The sequence below is a fragment of the Equus przewalskii genome, chromosome 26, assembly GCF_037783145.1.
Source record: "Equus przewalskii isolate Varuska chromosome 26, EquPr2, whole genome shotgun sequence".
NCBI lineage: Eukaryota > Metazoa > Chordata > Mammalia > Perissodactyla > Equidae > Equus > Equus przewalskii.
This window is the reverse complement of record NC_091856.1, coordinates 6,590,307-6,611,375: the sequence shown is the minus strand read 5'-3', so window position 1 is coordinate 6,611,375 and position 21,069 is coordinate 6,590,307. Positions and strand designations below refer to the sequence as shown.

The 21,069-nt window shown below is 39.3% G+C and overlaps 2 protein-coding genes across 7 annotated transcripts in view; one reads left to right on the top strand and one right to left on the bottom strand.

The window, feature by feature from the left end:
- INVS (inversin) overlaps nucleotides 1-7,044 on the bottom strand; it is a 223,785-nt gene extending 216,741 nt beyond the window's left edge. The window contains exons 1-2 of one of the 3 annotated variants that reach the window (XM_008518004.2): nucleotides 6,855-7,044; nucleotides 3,948-4,067 (exon numbers count right to left, since the gene is read on the bottom strand). In XM_008518004.2, the coding sequence (XP_008516226.2) occupies nucleotides 3,948-4,053 (106 nt within the window). In that variant the 5' untranslated portion in view covers nucleotides 4,054-4,067; nucleotides 6,855-7,044. The remainder of the gene's footprint in view (nucleotides 1-3,947; nucleotides 4,068-6,854) is intronic. The other 2 variants (XM_070595259.1, XM_070595260.1) reach the window with 2 other exon arrangements.
- Nucleotides 7,045-7,051: 7 nt separating this feature from the next.
- The window catches only part of ERP44 (endoplasmic reticulum protein 44), a 76,362-nt gene continuing 62,344 nt past the window's right edge, over nucleotides 7,052-21,069 (top strand). For 2 of the 4 annotated variants that reach the window (XM_070595275.1, XM_070595274.1), the window contains exon 1: nucleotides 19,092-19,518. In XM_070595275.1, coding sequence (XP_070451376.1) covers nucleotides 19,435-19,518 — 84 coding nt within the window. In that variant the 5' untranslated portion in view covers nucleotides 19,092-19,434. Of the gene's footprint in view, nucleotides 7,487-19,091; nucleotides 19,519-21,069 lie in introns of those variants that run through there. The other 2 variants (XM_008518003.2, XM_008518002.2) reach the window with 2 other exon arrangements.

Sequence of the window (21,069 nt, the reverse complement as noted above, 5' to 3'; positions counted from 1 at the left end):
CTTTGCATACAAGACAAAAATGGCAGAATTCGTAAAAGAAGAGCAGAGTTATAGCTCACTCAGTAATGAGTAAGAAGTTCCTTAGACAAGGTAACAGAAAATATAAGGAACTAATTTATAAATAAGTTTATCAGTTCTATACTGGTTCCATATCATGATTTTTTTGTGTTTTTAAGGATTTTTTCTTTGGGGATACAGAATTATAGGAGTATTTCAAGTTTTATTATGTAATGCATTAGTTAATTTGTAAGACTGAGTCTGTATAAGTGTTTTTAATTTACAACATACTGCATGTTTTGTTTCCTTTGAAGGTTATATTTTTTATTAAAATAATAAAGAATTCACTTATAAGACATGTTTTCTTGAGGTATTCTGACTTTAAAAAGAAATTTTCCAATGGAATTTAGTTCTAATCTACCTCTCAGTTCAATTTAATTCAATTAAACTCAATTCACATTAATCCCGGCCCTCAAGACGATTATAGACTTCTTGGGAGGAAAGATATTTAAAAGAATGATTATAATATTTATTCACTCCTTTAACAAATATTGCTCATGTGTCAAGTACTGTACTGGATTTTGTGGATACAGTGACGAATCAAACAGACCTAGTCCATATTAATGGAGGCTACTAGCTTATAGAGGAGAGAAACATTACAACAGTCATACATATAAACATACAGTTACAATCTGAGACAAGTTCTATGAAGGAAACCTGCAGAGTTCCCAGGGAGAACACAATCAACAGATTTCACTGAGAATGGATGGTTAGAGCAGGCCTCTCTGAAGAAGCGACCTCAGTGCTGAGATCTGAAGGATGACTAAGAGACAGTCAGACAGAGAACGGGGATAGTAGCATTTCACACAAAGCCTTGAGAAGGAAAAGGGCTTAGCAGGTTTCAGAACCTGAAAGAAAGCAAGTTTTTCTAGTAAGACAGTGATGAAAGGTGAGGTTGGGGAGGGAAAGAGGTACAGGTACACTTTGAAATTTTGTTCCAAGTACAATGGGAAACAATTATAGAGTTTTGAGCAGGAAAATGATTTAACTGAATATACAATTTTCAGTACAAGTAAACATGGAACGTTTAGCAAAGAAAAAAAAATCCAAAAAAGGGAAAACTAAACTATAGTGTTAAGATATATACCTAGGTGGTAAAAATACAATGTATTATTATACCATAAAAGTCAAGACACCAATTCCTCCAAGGGGGAGGGAAGCATACATTAGGGGCTTCTGGGGGAACAATGTCCTATTCCTTGGTAATACGGATATTTGCTTTAGATTTAGTTGTTAAACTGTACATATAAGTTGTATGTAATTCTCCATATGTACATTTCAAAATAAGGAAGTATGTTTTGTTTTCTTTAAGTAAAACATGCATTGAGGTAAAGAGGTGGGGACACTGGGTGCAGATGGCTCCAGAAGCTTGGTTTTGATGACAGAGAGTGATAATTGCCCCATATCCCTTTTCTCATTCTTCTCTTTAGGAACTGAGCACCCTGAGTTTTAGGTGGGCATGATGCCATCCAAGGAGAGATATTTTTTAGCGTCTTTTGTCCTAGATGCGGCTCTGTGTCTAGGTCCAGCCCACCTCCTGAATGACACCTTTGCACTCTCTCTTTCCTCCTTCCTCCTCGATGGGCTATGACTGCAATGGAAGTATCTGCCATTGACCCAGAGATGGAAGCCACACGTTGAGAAGGGCAAAGCCAAGCCCTGGCAGCATCCCTGGATGATTTTGTACTATTGTGAGCATGAAATACACTTCGATCTTATTTAAGTCACTGTTACAGCAGTTTAGCCTGTGCACTGATACAGTTATGAAGGGAAGTTGAGATATGGCAATACCTAGAGGGAGATGAAGTAACATGGAAGGGATTTTTAAATCATGGAGATAACAGAGTATATTTAAATGTTAATGGGAAGAATACAGAATATAAGAAAAGATTGAAGATGTAGTAATCAGAGGTAAAAAAAAAAAATGGAGAAGGTTCCCAAGAAGACAGGAAGGGACAGAATACAGAGCATGTGTGGAAGAACTCACCTTTGACAGAAAGAGACATTTGCTGTGTTTTAGCAGGAAGAGAGAAGAAGATGGGTGCAGATATAGGGTGATTTGTAGATATGCTGAAAAATGAGGAAGTTCCTATTTCATGTGGATATTTTCTGTAGGAAGCATAAAGCATTAGCTGTGAAGGGAGGGAGGGAGAATGGGCAGTCAGAGGTTTTGGTAGAGCAAGACAGTATGAAACACTCATTATGGAGAAATGTGGGATGATGAGCGGAAAGTGCTGAGTGCCTATTTGAAGTAGGTAATGACGAATTCAGGGTGTTACCAATCTTCCAGCCAGGTTAAATCGTTCCGGGGTTGGCAGAGGTAGATGGATTAGGTTCATCCAGAGATGAGATTGCAAAAGCCAGACGCAATAGGTGAGGAGAAAGGGAATTTTTCCAAGAGAAAGATTTTAATAACAGACCATGGAATCAGGGCTGAATAGGGAGGAAACTAAAGACAGAAGACTGATGGTCAAAACTGGAGAAGAGAATAGATTAGAGGTCTCAGTGAGGTTGAAAAACTATTGTTCTCATTACTAAGCGAGCTGCAGGTAAAAGACTCTTAGTTGAATGGTGGACTGTTTGAGTGAACGACTCAGAGGTGTTGGAAGATGCCAAGTTTCAGGGAGTAACTGTGAATGCAGGTAGCGGAGGTGAAGTGAGGCATCAGGTGAGAATGTCTCTGATGGAGAAGAGAAATTTTCACAGAGTATGTGGTAAAAGAATTTTGTCTTTGACCATGAGCAGAAGTTTGTTTCGTGGAGAAGGGGTAAGGGGCAGAAGATAGAAAAGAGGAGAGGGAACAGATATATGGAGAAAAGATATGAAAAATTCATGGCATATTGGGGAATAGAAAGCCTAGCCAGAAGTTAGGGTGCACAGGTAGAAGTTCCTGGAGAAACTGGAAACGTAGGGTGAAAATAAACACTGAAAGAACAGGTATGGAAGTTCAAGCAACGTGGACTTTATTTTGCAGCCCAAGTTGTCAATCATGATGTCACTAGACATTGGTAGGTTAAAGATTACAAATAATGTGAATTTTTATTTTATTTTTCAGGGTAATGACTTGTGAACATGTGGCTTTGTGGTTTTTACAATTCTGGAAAATTCTTACCCATTTTCTCCTTGCATACTGCTTCTCCCCTATTTACTTTATCTTCTTCTAGAACTTCCATATTGAACCTCTCTCCATATATAAATGATAGGGAGAAAATGAAACTACTTTCAAATAATTGAATCAATGATAGGGAAACACTGAATCAATTCTAAATCATTAAAGTTTAAATTCTTTGTAAACTTTAGTAATTTGGGTGTGTATTATATGTTAAAGATCATTATCCACTATCTCATTTTAGATGTTATTACAAAGATGAATTAATTATCTTAGCACCTTAGAGTACATAAGAGACGCAATGCCAAATAAACAGATATTTCTCAGATACTTTCCACCTGATCCTAATCCAGATTTTTAACTTTCAGGACTTAATTCCTTTCTTGTGCAAGTCTTGAAACAAAATATAACTGAGAACATGTTTCCATTAAAATGTGTAAGTACACTGCAAATTAAAATTAACATTAACGGGCTGGCTCAGTGGTGCAGCAGTTAAGTTTGCACATTCTGCTTCTTGGCAGCCTGGGGTTCGCTGGTTTGGATCCCAGGTGTGGACATGGCACCACTTGGCAAAAGCCATGCTGTGGTAGGCATCCCACATATAAAGTAGGGGAAGATGGGCACGGATGTTAGCTCAGGGCCAGTCTTCCTCAGCAAAAAGAGGAGGATTGGCAGTAGTTAGCTCAGGGCTAATCTTTCTCAGGAAAAAAAAATTCAAATGAACAAACTTCCTTAGGACAGAATTATTTGTAAAGTTCCTGTAATACAGGGGACTTCTTACCTATGATGAGTCTATGAAGAGCACCCTTATCTCCATTAATAGCAGCAGCATGAACTTGGGATGCTAAGGAGGAACCAGGAGAGAGCAAGTTCTCTGACCTGTTCATAGTCTTCTCAACAACTGGAACGACATGAAACAATGATTTAAACCATGAGTATATGCAGGAAACATTTCTGAAACCTGTCTCATCAGTTCTAAGTGGGTGTATTATAAATATGGCTTACTAGAAATATGTGACTAGGATTAAAAAAACCTACAGTCCTAGTTCTAGAATTGTCATCATATGGCAAATTAGGTGACCCTCTGTGTAAGTAGCTCATCTGTAACATGAGGGGGTTAGGTGCTCCTAAGACCCTTCTCAGGGGCGGAGGGAAAAAAGGGCTCAATATTTAACATTAGGCACAGGGCTCAAAAGCCACAGTGATTTCTAATACAGGTAATTTGATCCTTCATAATACTAAACATTAGAACTGGGAAGAAAGGGGATGGCCAATTCACAAAAACGGTATGGCGTGGACTTGTCAGATCAGAATTAACTACATTTAAGCACTAAACTAAAAGATCCTTAGTTCTTTCTCTCATGCCCACAAGGGGAGGAATTTTTATTTGCTCTCTCCTTACTTCCACCAGAGAACTATACCTCGCTTGAGGTCTTGACCTTAGGATTTTACTTGGAAAACCACATCATTAGGATTGACCATATTTCATTACGAAAAATTTTGTTCTGACTGGTAGTCTGACACGGTTTGCTAGAACCTTCCAGAAATGCATTAGCTGCATAGGAAAGTAGTGAGTTCCCTATTATAAGAGGGTTTAAGTAGAGGCTGGAATACATCAGAAGTGCAGCAGGAAGAATTCAAGCATCTGATGGGAAGGAAAGAGGGGTAGTTGTATGAATGACCTTAAACTTCCTTCTTAAAACGAAGATGCTGTGTCCAAGTCCCAAAGTTGAACAGCTACAAGGACCAGGGAGGTAACAAGCGTAAGAAACACAGGGCGTCGCGGGGATCACTGCAAACTGCAGCATCCACGCCCATCTGCAGGGAGCAGTTAGTCAACTACAGTTAACAGCCGCCAATGGGTGGGCAAGCCTTCTGATTTCACCAAAAAGTGTCACTCTAAACTTGGTGACTCCAAGGATCTGGGAGTTTTGTAAGATAAATTTATCACTACTGATGAGCTAATCTTTTTGTTGTCATTGACAAGGATTATCGGTTCAAGTTCTGCCTTAGAGTGAAAGTATTTTCTTAATTTTGGTAAAGGTCAGCTCTTCATGTCTTTATTTTGCTGACAATTTGAGTTAACATGCTGGCAGAAAATATGAGCGTTGTGAGATGCTTCTGTCATGTCTGAGCATGTCTGTCACATCAGAAAAACCACTGTCATATGCAAGATTATATTAAAGTGACTTGAAAGAAGCTACAAAACAGGGGAGGAAGTGGAAACACAGTAGAGGAATAATTGCACTTGGGCTCTAGGTCGGGTTCTGTTAATAATAAGCAGCATGTCCTTAGGCTACCTCAGCTCTCTGATTTTCTGTAAAATGTGAAAAACAAAAAAGGTTGACCATGTTGATTCACTCAATAAGTTAAGTACCAACTATGTGCTAGGCACCGTTCCGATCTCTAATACTTGTCATTTTAGATTCTAAGTGATTAGAGTTTCAGGCACATCAGAATCACAAAAAAACTCTTCATACCCTTTGAAAAATACACTAAAAATTATATCTCAGTTATATTTATTTATATATACTTCACCTCCTAATTCTTAGCATAATTGTTAGTAACAGGTACATAGCTGGTGTGCAGTAAATGTTTGTTGAATGAAAAGTCATAGGCTGAGTGCTAGGTCCGAGGGTCAGTAGGATCAAAGCTTAATTTCTTAGAGCAATGAGTTCATGCTCATGAGTCTCTGATCTTTTCAAATTCTCCATATCTATCTCTTGTCAGAGAGGTAGAGGAGCGGTATAGAGATAAGAACACTGGACTAGGAGAGAGGAGACTAAAAGTTTAGCTTTGCCACTATCTAATGTTGTCACCCATGGAAAGCCATTCTCTGGGACCCTTTTTTTAGCTCACATGTATTTTTTTAGCACTAACATTTTTTGTAAATAATTTTTATAGATGAAAATCAAAACCACTTTGTTAATTATAAAGTGCTATAAAATGCAAAGGTATCATCAACATTAACTAATCATAAAACAAGCCAGTGTAATAAATGCTCCAGTAATTATAACTGTGCAAAACTGGCGGGGCCGCAGTCACAAGCAAAGGAAGAGTAACTCTGATTAGGATCAAAATGGTTGATTGTTTGGGAAGTTCTCAGAGATGGTGACATCTGAGATGACATTCCTGACAGAGAGAGGGTTAAGGCCATTCCAGGGAGCAGGAAAGCAGGAGCAAGGCAAGGAGTAAGGGAGACCCACAAAAAAACGGAATGCCTCCCAGGTACTTAGTAGTGATTGTGTGGCTACCATTTGGGGCACGTGGACTTGGCTGCGTGTTTGCAGAAGAGGCTGGAGAGCTAACTGGGGCCAGGTTAAGATCTTCAATCGCTTGGCTAACGAATTTCGTAATTATGCCGTAGGAGCGATCCAAGCATTAGTACGACCACTCCCGCACTGAGCTTTTCAGTTTACAACGTGCTTTCCCATCCTCTCCCTTACCTACTCCTTACACGACCCCAGAGACAATTAGGGATAAGGCATTGACTCATTCAACTGAGGCCCTGAGACGTGGCTCCGACTTTATACTGCAGGAATTAGCGCAGATAGAAGAGGCAGCAGGCGAGGAGGCCAGTGATGGAGGTCAGGCCGCAGCCCGGGCCAGCAGGGCCCTGGGTCGGAGGCAGAGGCCAAGGCAGCACAGATCGATCAGAGCCTCCCCACACAGGCCCCCTCCTACTCACCCTCGCCTCCTCCAGGACTCACGTCCCGGGGGCGGCTCCAGGAGGCACGACCCTCACTGGGCCGCCCCTCCCGCCAGGCCAGGACACTACATCCGGCTGGAACAGCCCCCACCGCGCTGAAACTAGCGGAACGCCTCGGAAGGCCGCCCGAGGGTCTCTACCGCACAGCCTTCTGGGAATTGTAGTTCCCATCCTCTGAAACACAGGGTACCCCTGCCCTCGACCCTTTCTATCCCACTGGGCCCCGCGCGCAGAGGACTCGGTGGACCTGGGCCGACAGCCTGATGGGAACGGAGTTTTGGATGCCCGATGACGAGCTCGGTGAGAGTGGTGCAAGACTACATTTCCCGATGTGCTCCTAGGTGGGCAGGACCCGGAAGTGAGGGTGTGCGAGGCCTCTCTGGAAGTTGTCCGGGTGTTCGCCGCTGGAGCTCCGGGTCGGGAGGACGAGGTGCCGCTGCTGGGAGGATCCTCCGCTGCCGCCGGCTCCCGGAGCCCAGCCCTTTCCTAACCCAACCCGACCCAGCCCAGTCCCAGCCGCCAAGGCCTGTCCCTGCCGCGGACCCAGCGTTACCATGAATCCTGCCGTCTTCCTATCCTTACCCGACCTCAGATGCTCCCTGCTGCTCCTGGTGAGTGAGTGAAGGCATGACAGACCCTGCGACAGACGCACAGACGGCCTCCCGCCCTCGCCGAAGGGGAACACAGCTGACCCTCCCCCTGCTTCCCTCTCTTTTCCTCCGGTGGCGAGGAGCGCACCCTCCCCTGTTGCCTTCTCTCTCGGCCTCCGTCTGTCCACTTCCCAGGCCCGGGGTCCCCGAGGCCCGAGGCACCACGTTCGGAGGTTGGGACCTGCACCCAGGAGTATTAGCCCTGGGGCAAGGATACAGGGGAAGGTCTCGGCGAGGAGTTTCCCCTCCCCCGGCGTGCCGAGGTGGTTTCGGTCTCGAGGGCTCACGACCCTTTGGTAGCCTGGCTCGAAAAGGACGGGGCATAGACCCGTTGCCTCCCACCCCCTCCTTTTGGGAATAGTGTGAGGCCGACAGGTGCTGGGGTCGTGTGGAGCGCGCCAGAGCCCTGAAACGGTGCCCGGGTTGGCAGAGCCCTCTGTTGTGGCTTGATGCGATTGGTTAGGAACCCGGAACTGGAGACCGATTTGGTGTCCACTGGGGGAATAAAGGTTTGAAGGGTTGAGGCGGTGATTAGCTGAAGGCCTTGGCTCAAGGCCTCTCTCAAATCTTATTACAACCCCCTAACCCTGGAATTTAAGCAGAGTTGTTCTTCAGTCCTTCTGATTTGAGGATGATCAGGCCTCCTGCATACGTGTGCGCTCATTCCTTAACTCTTCATCTGCTCAGCTCCATCTCATCTTGTAAAGGGATCTTTTCTCAGTGCCTCTTCCTCCCAAGCACGTCTTGAGTGTGCAACCTTAGTAATCCAGACTGCAGATCACATTGAGACAGAAGTGAAGGACTAACCCTGTATGGCAAAATGACGTCCGTTTAATTGAGCTATTATAATAGAATATTGGAAAATACTTTGATTGTAATAGTTTTTTTAGAAGCCACATTTAAGATGAACATTAAGTCAAAATCACTTTCTTGACAATTTAAGAAACATAAGTGACTCACAAGAAGTCGTCTGGCTGGTTACTGGCAGAACACGGACTTGAAGTTCGTATCTTGACTTGTAGGGTTTATTCCACCACACCACGTTAAATTTTTAATATTTGTGTTGGAAATAGTTTTTCTTCCTGTCTCTGCCTCTTCGCTTCTCGGCTCTCTCTTTTCTCTGTGATTTGCAAGTCATGTTTGAAAACCATATACAGTACTTGAACTTTTTCAGAGGAAAAGCACCATAAAAAACTAAAGGGGATGTCAAAGTACTTTTGAGAACTAAAAGCTGTATATATACATGGTAACATTAAATGATAAGTTATCTTATTGCCACTTATAATTATACAGCAATCAGTGACTTCTGTATAGAGGAAAATATTTTGTATAGAGCTATTTCTTGGTAATTTCATTATACACTGTAGTTCTCTTTTCTTTCTAAGAAGTACTAGAATAATACTCATTGTTATTAGAGACCACTCTCTCTGTAAGGATACTAGATACTAATCTTTTCCTTATCCATAAAATGGCCTAAATTATGAGTTGTCTGCCAGAAATTACTTATAGGTTACCAAAAAATACGAAAAGTTGTAAGACATCGGAAAGAAAAGTTGAAATACAACATAGGAAGACTACATCAGATGTACTTTTCTGGAATGATATGTTTGGTGTTAGAGCTAAGTTTAAGAAGGAGAAAGAATTTCTTTTGAAATAACTTGGCGTTTTATAGAAAACCTACAAATCTTGTTAAGAATAAAGAAGGATTTTTTTCCTAATAATTCTAAAATTTAGTTAACGTTTTGTATATTTAGCTCTCAGTAAATGTAGAGAAATAGAAATTTAGTAGACATTTTAGAGGATACCTGTAAAGATTAATGGACTGGAAAATAAAGCCCAAGAAAAGGTTCAGTAAACCAGAATTACAAGTCAAGCTAGTTTCAGTTTGAACATAGTGTTTATCAAAGCACTTTTAATAATCATAGTAGTTAGCAAATATTTATAAAGCATCTGTCTATTCGAAATTCGAGTTGCTTATCTAACTGGTAATTCTGTCGTAGTGATGGAACCTGCTTACTCAGTATCCCACCTGTCTAAAAATATATCCTTTATCTTCCCTAATGTACTTTCTTCCTCCTCCCTCCGACTTCGCCTCTAAGACTTCAAGTTTATTCCGTCTCACGTACAGCCATTGAATATCCAAGTTCCCACATAGCTGAGGTCATCATTTTTTCCTTAAATGGCCTGCTCAAAAAAGCCATGTTCTTTTACTACAACAATTTTTTTTCAGGCAAACTACACCTCAGCCCTAAAGAACTAGATCTGTTTAGACTTAACTGGTGTTTATAAGATAAGAGCCGAAACATATAAGCCTCAACTTCTCTCGGCGGGTAGTTTTCGTTTCTCTGATCTCGAAAACACTTTGGAACGTATCACTCTATGCCTAAAAAGCCTTTCTGGGATGGGTAAATAAAACACACAAGCTCAACGTGATAGCTTCAAACTCACAGTCTTAGAGAACGAGTTCTTTTATTTCAGGCTTGCTTTAGGAAACACTCCCATCGCCTTTAAATTATTTTTGAACTCCACTGAATTTGCAACGTGTCTTGGACAAAGTGAGGTAGTCGAGATGCATTGATTTTGGATAAATCAGAAGAGAAATTTGAGTCACCTGGCAAATGCAATGAGGCCTTAATCCTCATGATACCTTTGATTTACCTCACTGTATATATTGTTTCTCTTAGGGTTTGGGTTGATCCATTAGATGTGTGATTACAACTTGAGTTCTGAACTTTATGTAATCTGTGCCCCCGTAACAATTTATCATATTTTGTGGATGATTTGAATGCTGAAGACAGCAATGTTTCTCTGCTAAAGCCCCATGTAGATAAAATCCCGGTGGGGAAGTTGCTTCCCAGTTGTGTGTGTTTTTAAGGAGAGCTGCTTGAATCAGAGAAAATCACCTGGCCAGACGTATCATGGCGTCATCTTTTCATTTCACTATGTGACAGTCATTACGTGGCAGCTCTTAGGACAAGTTAAGTTCATTTGTCACTCTAATCAAAGAATCAGTTACTCATTAATTAGCCCTTTTCTGCTTATCTTTCTGTCTGAGATGAGTTTATTCAGGATTGAAAGGGATCATTTCCCCCTTAAATTAATTATTTCTTAGTTCTTCCTGTATTGGTTGTATATAAGGGCTTTGAAAAGGTGAGATAAGAGAAATAAGACTAAATTGGAATGAAGTTGTCTGATATATCCTAAGTAACCTCTTCTGTGTTGCAGAGATTTATAACACTCCACTCCAGTTGCTTTATTGAAGATGTTTCTTGTTAATCTCTTGGTTATGTTTATAGGTCATAAGTTGTTACTGGCCCTAGTTGCATTGTGCCTGGACGTGAAGGCTTTGCCATTGTGTTCCTGGTTCATTCAATATGTATAGGAAGCCAAGAAAAGTTTGCTTAGGTTAGGAAGCTGAATAAATCAGAGCGCTAAGTAAATATTTATTTAATTACAATCTGTATACCTTAAAAATAAGTACAGTAGAATTCAGAGATGTCAGTTTTAGCCGTTAATGCCAGCAATAAATACAGATTCCAGTCATCAAGAAGAGTACTTTTCGAGACATGTAGTTCCATTCATCACTAGGTGAAGTATTTATCCTATTGATATGACTTGCTCCAGATCAGTGGTTTATAAAACCTGGTTGCTCATTAGAATCAACTGGGGCAGTTTTAATGAAATGATGTCTGGGCCCCATGCCACACTAGTTATATCTATGGGACCTCAACACTGGTATAAAAAAGAAAATTTCCCAGGTGATTTGTCTTTTCTTTAGTATATTGCTCTAAAAGATAAGAGTAAAAGAACAAAATAAAAATCAGAATACCATTATCACATCTAGAAAAATTAACAAATTCCTTTATATCATCAAATAATCTAGTCAATGTTCAGATTTTCCTGTTTCAAAAAAATTTTTTTAAACAAATTGAATGTTCAAAGCAGGAGCCGTATAAGGTCCATACATCCCAGTTGGTTCGTGTGTCTCATATAAAACTTTAAATCTGTAGGTTCTCTCTCCATCTTGTTTTTTCTTTTCCTTGTAATTTATTGTTGAGGAAACTGGGTGTTCTGTCTTTTAGAATTTCCCGAATTCTGGATGTTGCTGATTGTATCCGGGTGGTGTGGTTTTACGTTTCTCTGTTCCTTGTGTTTCCTATAAATTTGTAATTAAATTTATGCAGTCTTAACCGCCAACTCCCCATATATAGTTAGGTTCATTTGTTTCATTTAGCTTTCAATTTTTAGGTTTTAAAAATTTATCTTCTAGTTTATAATTATGTAAAATTTACTACTTCCAAAGCCAGTCTATAAAGCAAACTATATTTAGAGAAGTCTAGCTTCTATCCCTGTCTCTGCTACTCTCTTATCTTCCTCTAAATATAAGAAACCTTTTTAAAAAAAATTTTCAGTCCTTTTTAAAAGAAAATGTGAGCAATTTACTTGTATTTCTGTATATGTATACTTGTTTCTCTTTCCTCTTTGATACTGTAGCATATTATTTATACTTTTCTCTGCCTTTTATTTTTTTTTAACTTAAAAGTATATCCTAGAGATCAGGATAGAAAATATTCCTTATTTCTTGTAAACTGCTTATTGCTCCACTGGGTAGATGTACCCATCCACTATTGTTACTATTCTTTTGCTGTAACAAATAGTTCTGCAAAAATTAGCTTACGCATACATATTTTTGCTAGTGTATCTTTGAGATAGATTCCTGTAATTGAAGTTGCAAAGGCAAAGGGTAGATGTGTTTGTAACTTTGTAGATGTTGCTAGATAGTGCGAAATTCCTCTCCACAGGAGTTTGCCATTTTGAGTGCTCACCAACAATGTAATGGAGTTTCCCTATATCCTTGCTAACAAGATATGATGGCAAATGACTGGGTGTTTGTCGTTCTGATGGGTGAAAAATGGTATCTCAGTGCATTTTAATTTGATTCTCTTTTAATGTGAGTGTGATTGAGCTTTTTTAGGTGTAAAGGCTATTTGCATTCTTTTACATGGAGTTCTTAACCTTTTGTCTCCTTAGCCGATTCCACCATGCAGCCAGATTGAGAGGCACTGGAATATACTACTCTATCTGAATTCAGTAATATTTCTGATGAGTTAAAACTTGTAAAAGGCTTGGAGAAGATGTCTGATTGCCACAGTTGTTGAAAACCTTTCCTCTACTGTACACCATGATTTTTAATAGCTTTAGAGTAGCTCAGCCTTTAGATGCTCTATCATTTACCTCATCTTTTGTTGACATTTAGGTTATTGGCTATTTCTAGTTTTTCACAATTATTCAAAAAAGTACAAAAGATACACATATAATGGTGTTCACTGCAAATCTCCAAATATCCTCAGGTTACATTTCTAGAATTATATTTCTTGGGTCATATGGTATGTTCATTATTTAGGATTTCTGATACATTGTATCAAATTGCCCTACTGAAAAGTTGTACCAATGTGTATTCCTACCAACAGTGTATGAGTATGCCCACTTCCTCACACTCTAATCAACTGTGGATGTTTTTGTAATATGCACCAATTTAGTAGGCCAAAAATAGTATCTGATTTAAATTTACATTTCTTTGATTACAACCAAAGTTGACTATTTTTCATATTTTTTGACAATTTATATTTCTTTGTGTGTATATGTATGTATGTGTTCATGTTATTTGTCCCCCTTTCAAAAAATTGTTTACTCGTACTTCCTCCCCTAGTTCAGAGTAGGTGTACTCACAAGACACAGTTTAAGAACAATGGAAAGCGTTATTCCTTTGTCTGTTTGTCTAGTGTCCATCCTAGAGGTAGCATAGTGCAAAGGATATTGGACGAGATGTCAGGACATCTGTGTACAAGTTCCACTTCTTCCGTTTACTTAACAACCTAACCTTGGATGAATCACGGAACTAAATTTTTTAGAGTGTAAGGAAAGCACATTGGATTCGATGATTCAGTGATTCTTGGTGTAAATCTTGTTTTTCAAAAAAGGTATTCCTCTAACTCCCCTAATTAATAGCCTTATTATTTGATTGGGTATTTCCTAAAAATATCTGCCAGCTTTTCAACAAGTTGCACGTTGGTGCCTCCTCCCCTGTTATCCAGTGTAAGCAACAGCATGCTTTGGTCACAACTTCTCTGATATTGACTATTGCCGTGCTCTGTTTCATCTGACCAAGTAAGTGATTAAAACAGTTTGACTTTTCACAAGATTTCCTGATCTTTAGCTTCCCTTTGATTCCACAGAAAGGAGCTACTTAGGGCCCAGGCTGCAGGAGCTTTATTTCATTGGTAGTATTCTTTCCTTTCCTCCTGTCATCTGAATGCCTGTTTACTATCTGCTGTGGAAGAGAAAAAGATAATTGAGAGGTATATCATGCTTCCAAGAAATTTATAATTCAGTGTGGGGGGAAGATGTGTATGTAAATAATTAGAATTCCAAAAGGAAAGTGATATGTGCCCTTATGGTGTTTGTCAAAGTGGGTTCTGGATCTTGCTACACAGAAGTGTGGCTGCGAGTCTAGGCATGGGCATCACCTGGGAGCTTCTTCCAGCGTCCTCACGTCAGGCCTGCTGAATCCGAATCTGCACTTTAGCAGTGCACCCAGATGATTCATATGTGCCCATTCCAGTATGAGAAGTACAGCTGTAGATGTCTGAAGGAAAATTCTCCGTGGGAGAAACAGAGAAGTCTTCTTGAAGGAAAGAGTAGGGCCTTGAAGGGTTAAATTGACAGGTTAATTTTCAGTCCTGATTGGAAGGAGTAAAAAGGGTTGTGCCTTTCAATAACTTAATAAATCTTGTACATGAATGGAATACCTGTCTTTTTGGTTTTGTTTTTTTTAAGAAGTCTTGCTGTCTGTCTTGGTGTCGTGGCCAGATGTCAGAACTGGCCCTAATGAAGCTGGCAAACCCTTTGACCAGTTTCCATTAGAACAGCTCATTATTACCTTAGCCAAAAGAAAATCATGGTCTTTAGTGGATTCTTACCAGCATTCCAATGACTCCGTTCAAGAGGGGAGGAAAAATTCCGCTTTGGAGAAGTCTCTTATGTAACTCCAGGGATTTCAGGTCTTGGTTCTGCCCTTGTAAAGATTGAAATCAAATTCCAATGCTTTGATTGTCTTGGCGATATTGTGATAAAGATCTCTATGAGTCCTCCAGCCCTGTGATTTTCTCAGTATGGAGAACCTTGAGCATTATATTTTAATGTATCTAATTTTTAGTCATCTGAATTTGTAGACCGGGATGTTACTAATATAACAGAGAAAAGCAATGAAAAAGAAAGAAGAAATCATCTCGGAAAACCACTCTGGTAGTGTTTGAGCTAAAGAAAACTTGGGTGAATAGTAGAGTGCCGGTACTCTTTTCCATTTCTTCCTCAAGATTATCACGGTCTAGTAGTGGGACCTTTGGTAATTGGATTTAAGAGATTCTAGAAAAAGGTCTTTAGGAATCAGAGAAATTTTCACCCCCGGAAGAAAGGAATTAGAACTCTTTATTTCTAAGGGCTTCTGCCATTAGCGTTTTGCTCCGTTCAGTAGGCGGGAAGGGATATAAGAACCACGAGTGGATCACATGCAGCTGTAATGACTGAAATTATAGTTGTCTAGAGTTGTGCTGTAAATTTAAACTCATTAAAGTTAAATAAAATGTAAAATTCCATCCCTCAGTCACCGTAGCCACATTTCAAGTGCTCAGTAGTCACATGTGGCCAGTGGCTACTGTACTGAAGGCAGATTATGGAGCATTTCCATTGTCGCAGAAAGTGCCATTGGATAGTGCTGGTCTAGAGCTTTGCCCTTGCTGTCTCAGAAACCAAGACAAAGGTGAAGTAAAGGATGAGTAAAATGCCTCAAATAGTGTTTCAAAGCTTGCGAGGAACATATATCCTGCCTGTCCAAAGGACGGCAATAATGTGGAAGATGTCAGTAATCTTATCAGCGAGCACAGATGTGGCTTTTGGTTGCCTTATAGCAAATTTAGGGAGGCCCCGGAGAGTGCTGGTTAAAATTAGAAAGTAAGAGTGTGAGTGTTAGTACTGATTCTCCCTTTAGTTCACGAGGTTACTTAGGGCAAGTCACTTTCCTTCTTGGGGCCGTAGTTTTTCAACTGGAAATTGAGTAGGGTTGAGTGGACTGGTCAGAGTCTAGTGGACATTCTAACAGAATGCGACTGTGACTTTGGGATTTGAGGGCCTGCAGTTTGTGGTAAAATCCCTTTTGAGGGCTACATCTTTAGAAATGATACTTCAGAGGAAATTTTATTGAATAAGACCGTACCTGCATTTTAGTTAGTAAAATTACCTGTAAAAAGGTGGCCTGTTGATGAGTTTTGTTTGCCCCAGGTATCAGAAGGATACCCTTGCCAGGAGCTTCATCTTCTGATTTGAGAAACCCACAAGTTAACGTGCGTCTCTTTCTGCCTACTTTAAAATGGCTCGGAGTTATATGAGTTCATAAAGACAGACTAATATTTAATATTTAAAACATTTTTCTAAGAAATTGAGCCAACTCCAAAATGTGTGGGAAATATGATTTAGTGATGAGTAGAGATCATGAATAAGTCTATAAAATAAAATATTAAACAGAATTAATATTTCTGGTCCTTTGAACAAGATACTCTGATGTTTACATGCCTGCTGTTTAGCTGTTTTGTTGTATTTGAAGTTTTGGAAAATGTAGGGAGAAATGCCAACTTTTAAAAAATGACTGACAGCGTTGAAGTCTCTCTCTTTGAGTATAAGAACAGTTTCAAGGGTAAGTGTCATGTAGCGTTATTCCGAGAGAAGAAATGTGGATATTCTCAATTCCTTTGACTTTTGTTACTGTGGTTCTGGCCTAATTGCAGGGAAATCTCGGTTAGCTGGTGACAAGCTCATGCTTCTGTAATGACTTCACATTCTGAAAGAGCTAAGAGTAAAGAGCTACTTTTTTTTTTATAGTCAAAATAATTTCTTAGAAAACAGCTACTCAAACTGACTCTTTCCTCAAGCTTTCTAGATAGCGCCAAGTTTTTCTATAAGAATGGATACTAATTCTCATAGGAAGTCTTGTAATCAGTTCACAATTAATAAAAAGTACCACAGTGTTGCAGAATACTTGGTTCTTTGTTTAATCTTTGAATGAACAGTTTCAGAGATCCTAATTTTGCTTTAGAACTATAAAAACTGTGCTGCATATTAAAGTATGTTCTACTTTATTTGTTTCAGAAGATGTCCAGTTTATTATTTAATTGTGCCTATACTCTGGTCTTCAAGTATCTTCCACAAGTAATGTGAAGTATTTTTCCCGTACTGATAACTTGAAAGTGTATCAACGAAAGAGAAAACTTTTAGAAGAACATTTAGTTTAGGAGTCAGAGAGTTGGGCTCAAATCTTGGATCCTCTGCTTTTCACCTTTGTTATCTTGCCTGTTAACTTCTGAGGAATGAGACAAGTATCCTGTCTGATTCATTGGAGGTGGTGTTATTCGCATGCTTCTACTGTGATTTTGTGGAACAAAAAGTGATAAAAAAAAAATTCTTACTCTTAGATCTTAGTTTCTAGTACTGTACCTTATACAGATTAAGTGCTCAATAATAATTTTGTTAAGTGTATGAAAAAAAGAAAAAGTAGAGCTTGGATCGGGAGGACCAGGAATGCACAGGCGACTTGTAGTTTGTAAGCATCGCCGAGAAGGCAAGCCTTGGAGTAGATGAGGGGGTTAGTCACTTGGATTTCTTGGGGGAAGAGCCTTCCAGGCAGGGGCGTTAGCCAGTGCAAAGTCCCTGATGTGGGACTGTCCCAGGCATACTCAAGGAGCAGCAAGGAGGGCACTGTGGTGATTATATTGTGAATAAGGTGCAGCGTATTAGAAGATTAAGTCATGTAGCTAAAACACATTTTGCAAAACTGTGCTTACTATGTACGTCGTTTGCTGCTATTTTCTTTTTCTTTTCTGTGCTTCATTTTATTTTTTAAAAATTGCTGATCTGACCCATTAAGGTAGAACTTCCTAAAAGGTTTGCTGGTAATATTGATGATCTCAGCCCTGGCCCAATTGCCTCTGCAGGGAGTAGCCTTGACTGTTTACCCCAATGTGCCCCCAGTATGCTAAATTAAAAATGTTCTCCATGTGTGACAGAGTGGGTCACAACTTGGAGTTGTAACAACTTAAAACGTTAAAAGATTTCTTGACATATTTGTTGATTCCTAAAACCAGTATACTTTCATGGTACAGAAAAGCATACTGAAGAAAGATGCATACCCCAACCACGGATAACATTTTAATGCATAGCCTTCCAGTTTTTCTCTCTGCATGTTTGAAAGTACTTTTAACAAAATGACATGTATGTTTTGAACAAGGTAGGGTTGGGCTTCTGTTCTTATTTGATCTTGGTGTAGAGTGGTAGAGCACTGGCCACCTGGGAATACAGAAGGAAAAGATGCCCACATGTGTACAGTACTTGTACTCACATAACTTGGATATGACACCTAGCCTGACCGCTTAACTTGAAAAAGTTTTTTAACCTTTCTGAGCTTCTGTTTTCTCACCTGTCAAATGGATAAAGACCTCTTCTGCAGAGTTCTGGGAAGACAAAATGAGACTGTTTGCAAATGTGTCCATGGTACATTGTAGGCACTTAAACTTTTCTGGTTTCTGCCACATAGTAGGTGCTTACCAAATGCTGTTTAGATGAGGAAATCAGTGAATGAATGAATGATTGAGTACATTTCCTTTTTTTGTAGCTCAAATTGTCCATCCAGTGGTATTAAAATTGTGTGCACTAAAGTAGTGAGCTGGCATGATTAGCTTCTAGCCCACTGGTCTTATGATGCTGATAATTGCACTGTCATTATTATACTAACCAAAACAGCTTTAAAATGTAACTGTCAAGTGAATAAGTTATCTGCTCAGCTCTGTTTTATAACTGTACTTAGTTTTATACTTAAACTCAGTATATAATGATGAAATTAGTTTATGGAAAGAGTTGTATTTTGCTGTACAGGCCATTGGTTTTAGAATTAAAGGAGACCTGGGTTTGGACCCTGTTCTGCCACTGGTTTGGACAAGTCACTTAGCCTAGTTGAGTCTTAATCATTTAATGAATAGTTACATTTACTATGTGCCATATACTGCAAAGTTTCATTTTCCTCATTTATAAAATAGGGATATTTAATTCCTGCTTCAGCTTCAGAGTTACTATGATGATGTATGTGTTTATAAACAGTAAGTATAAGTTGTTACATTGAAATATTTCTTTGTGGTTCAAACATGTGTTTGTTGCTTGGATTCTTTCCCCAGAAGCCTAGGTATGGAATGTACATCCCTTTCAGGAAGAGGTGATGCATTATGTAAGTAGTTATAGGGTCTGGATTTCTGGGATAACTGACAATGTTAGAAGGTAGAGTGCTTTTGAAGCTGGAAAGTCTAGTTCATTCCCAGCTCTCCCTCTTTGTAGCTGTGTCATATTAAGCAAATCTCCTTACCTCTCTGACCCTTAAATTTTCTATCTTCAAAGTGGGGATAGGGGCCGGCCCCGTGGCTGAGTGGTTAAGTTTGCGCGCTCCGCTTCAGCAGCCCAGGGTTTCAGTGGTTCAGATGCTGGGCGTGGACACAGCAGTACTCATCAGGCCATGCTGAGGCGGCATCCCGCATGCCACAACTAGAAGGACCGACAACTAAAATATGCAACTATGTACTGGGGGGATTTAGGGAGAAAAAGCAGGAAAAAAAAATTGGCAACAGTTGTTAGCTCAGGTGCCAATCTTTAAAAAAAAAAAAAGTGGGGATAATTATTTCACAAAGTTGCAAGCTTAAGATATAATGTATATAAAGTCCTTTGCATCATGTCTGGCATATAGGAGGTATTTCTGTTCTCTATGGTAACGACTGGAGAAGGAAAGCTTGTCAAAGGGAAGGAGTCGTCGTTGTGAAATGTGGGAAGTACCGTGGAGGAGGATAGCACTTATGCTGGCCGTCTTTCTCTGCTTCTACTACCTTTGTGACCCTCTGAAAAGAGTAAGTGGAGGAGGCTTTTTATTTTAAAGGTCTAATTCTAAATATTAGTGGTTTCTTAAACTGCTTATCAACTTGTCTCTTCCTTGGTAAGTTATGACATAGTCTTATCAAAATAGTGAGAAATGTACTATGATTGATAGAAATAAAAATCTATCTTGATATGCATTTCTGCTTTTAATAAAAAAGCAAATAAATTCCTGTAAGTGGTATAAATGGAAGTGGGGAAACATGCTTTATGCTCTGCTGTTTGAAAGGTATTATTTAGTCTGCATAGGCATGATTTCTATTAGGTTGTACACTCAAAGTCATTCAAAAAATATATCTCTGCCTGTTGTAATTGACTAGGTATTTGGAAAATGATGATGATTCTTTAGAAATATGTAATCTTTGTCTAGTTGAATTTACTAATGGAAGAGAAGATTATTACAGCAGATTTTTGGTCACTGAAAAGTTGCAAAAATAAAAATGCAGTTTGTGCAAGTGTGGAAGATTTCAAATTGCTGGTTATACAGTTTCATTTGTGCCTATAAGCCTAACTTATATATACCATAGATATCCCTTCAGTATTGCTTCAGTGCAGTGTAAAGTTATTTACACATAAGCGTGTATAATATCTACTACTTTTAGTAAATTTTGGCCATTAAGCTAAATCTGTTTAGATTTGATGAAAACTGAGAATATAACAAATCTTTTTGAATTTAGATGCTATGATGAAGGTATTGGGTGAGAACCTATTGGCATTAAGATAATTTATGATGGGTATTTCAACTTGGATCGAGAAAAGCTCAACATATGGTCTTGCTTTTCTCATCTCATTTATACATCTACAAATCCCTCCCATTGGGAAGATGGGTTCTTCGTGAGATAAGGGGAGTAAATTGCGTTTTCCAGTCCACAACACTAGGTTATAAAGATTTCCTTGATATACACTGATTATTATCTCGAACAAAAGAGTGGTTTAAGGTGAATAATAAGATGAACCCTCAAGAAATACCTTTTAATTGTGAAAAGTAGCCAATATTCTGTAGCAAAATGATCAGATTTTTAGTCTTTTCTTTCTCATTTGACTCATGAGGCAAGAGAAACCACCTGGCTAGATATGACGGAAGTAATTAATTATATGTAGGGCTCTTGTGTCGAGGCCTTAGTGAGAGCCTTTCTGAGCTTCCTTTCTTCGGGGAATACTGATTTGTACAGTAATACTAACTGCCCCAGCATCTTTAGCTGTTACGTCTAATGCAAAGTGGATTGTGGTATTTGAGGAAATTAGCAGAAAGCTTGTCTGTATTTCCACATGAGATGACTTTCCAAGAGTCCTTTGGGATATTACTTTGAAGTACTAAGTTAATAAATATTTCCAAGTATAAAGATAGGATAGAAGATATTTTCTTTTTTTTTTTTTAAAAGATTTTATTTTTACATTTTCTCCCCAAAGGCCCCCGGTACAGAGTTGTATATTTTTAGTTGTGGGTCCTTCTAGTTGTGGCATGTGGGATGCCGCCTCAGCATGGCCTGATGAGTGGTGCCATGTCCGCCCCCAGGATCCAAACT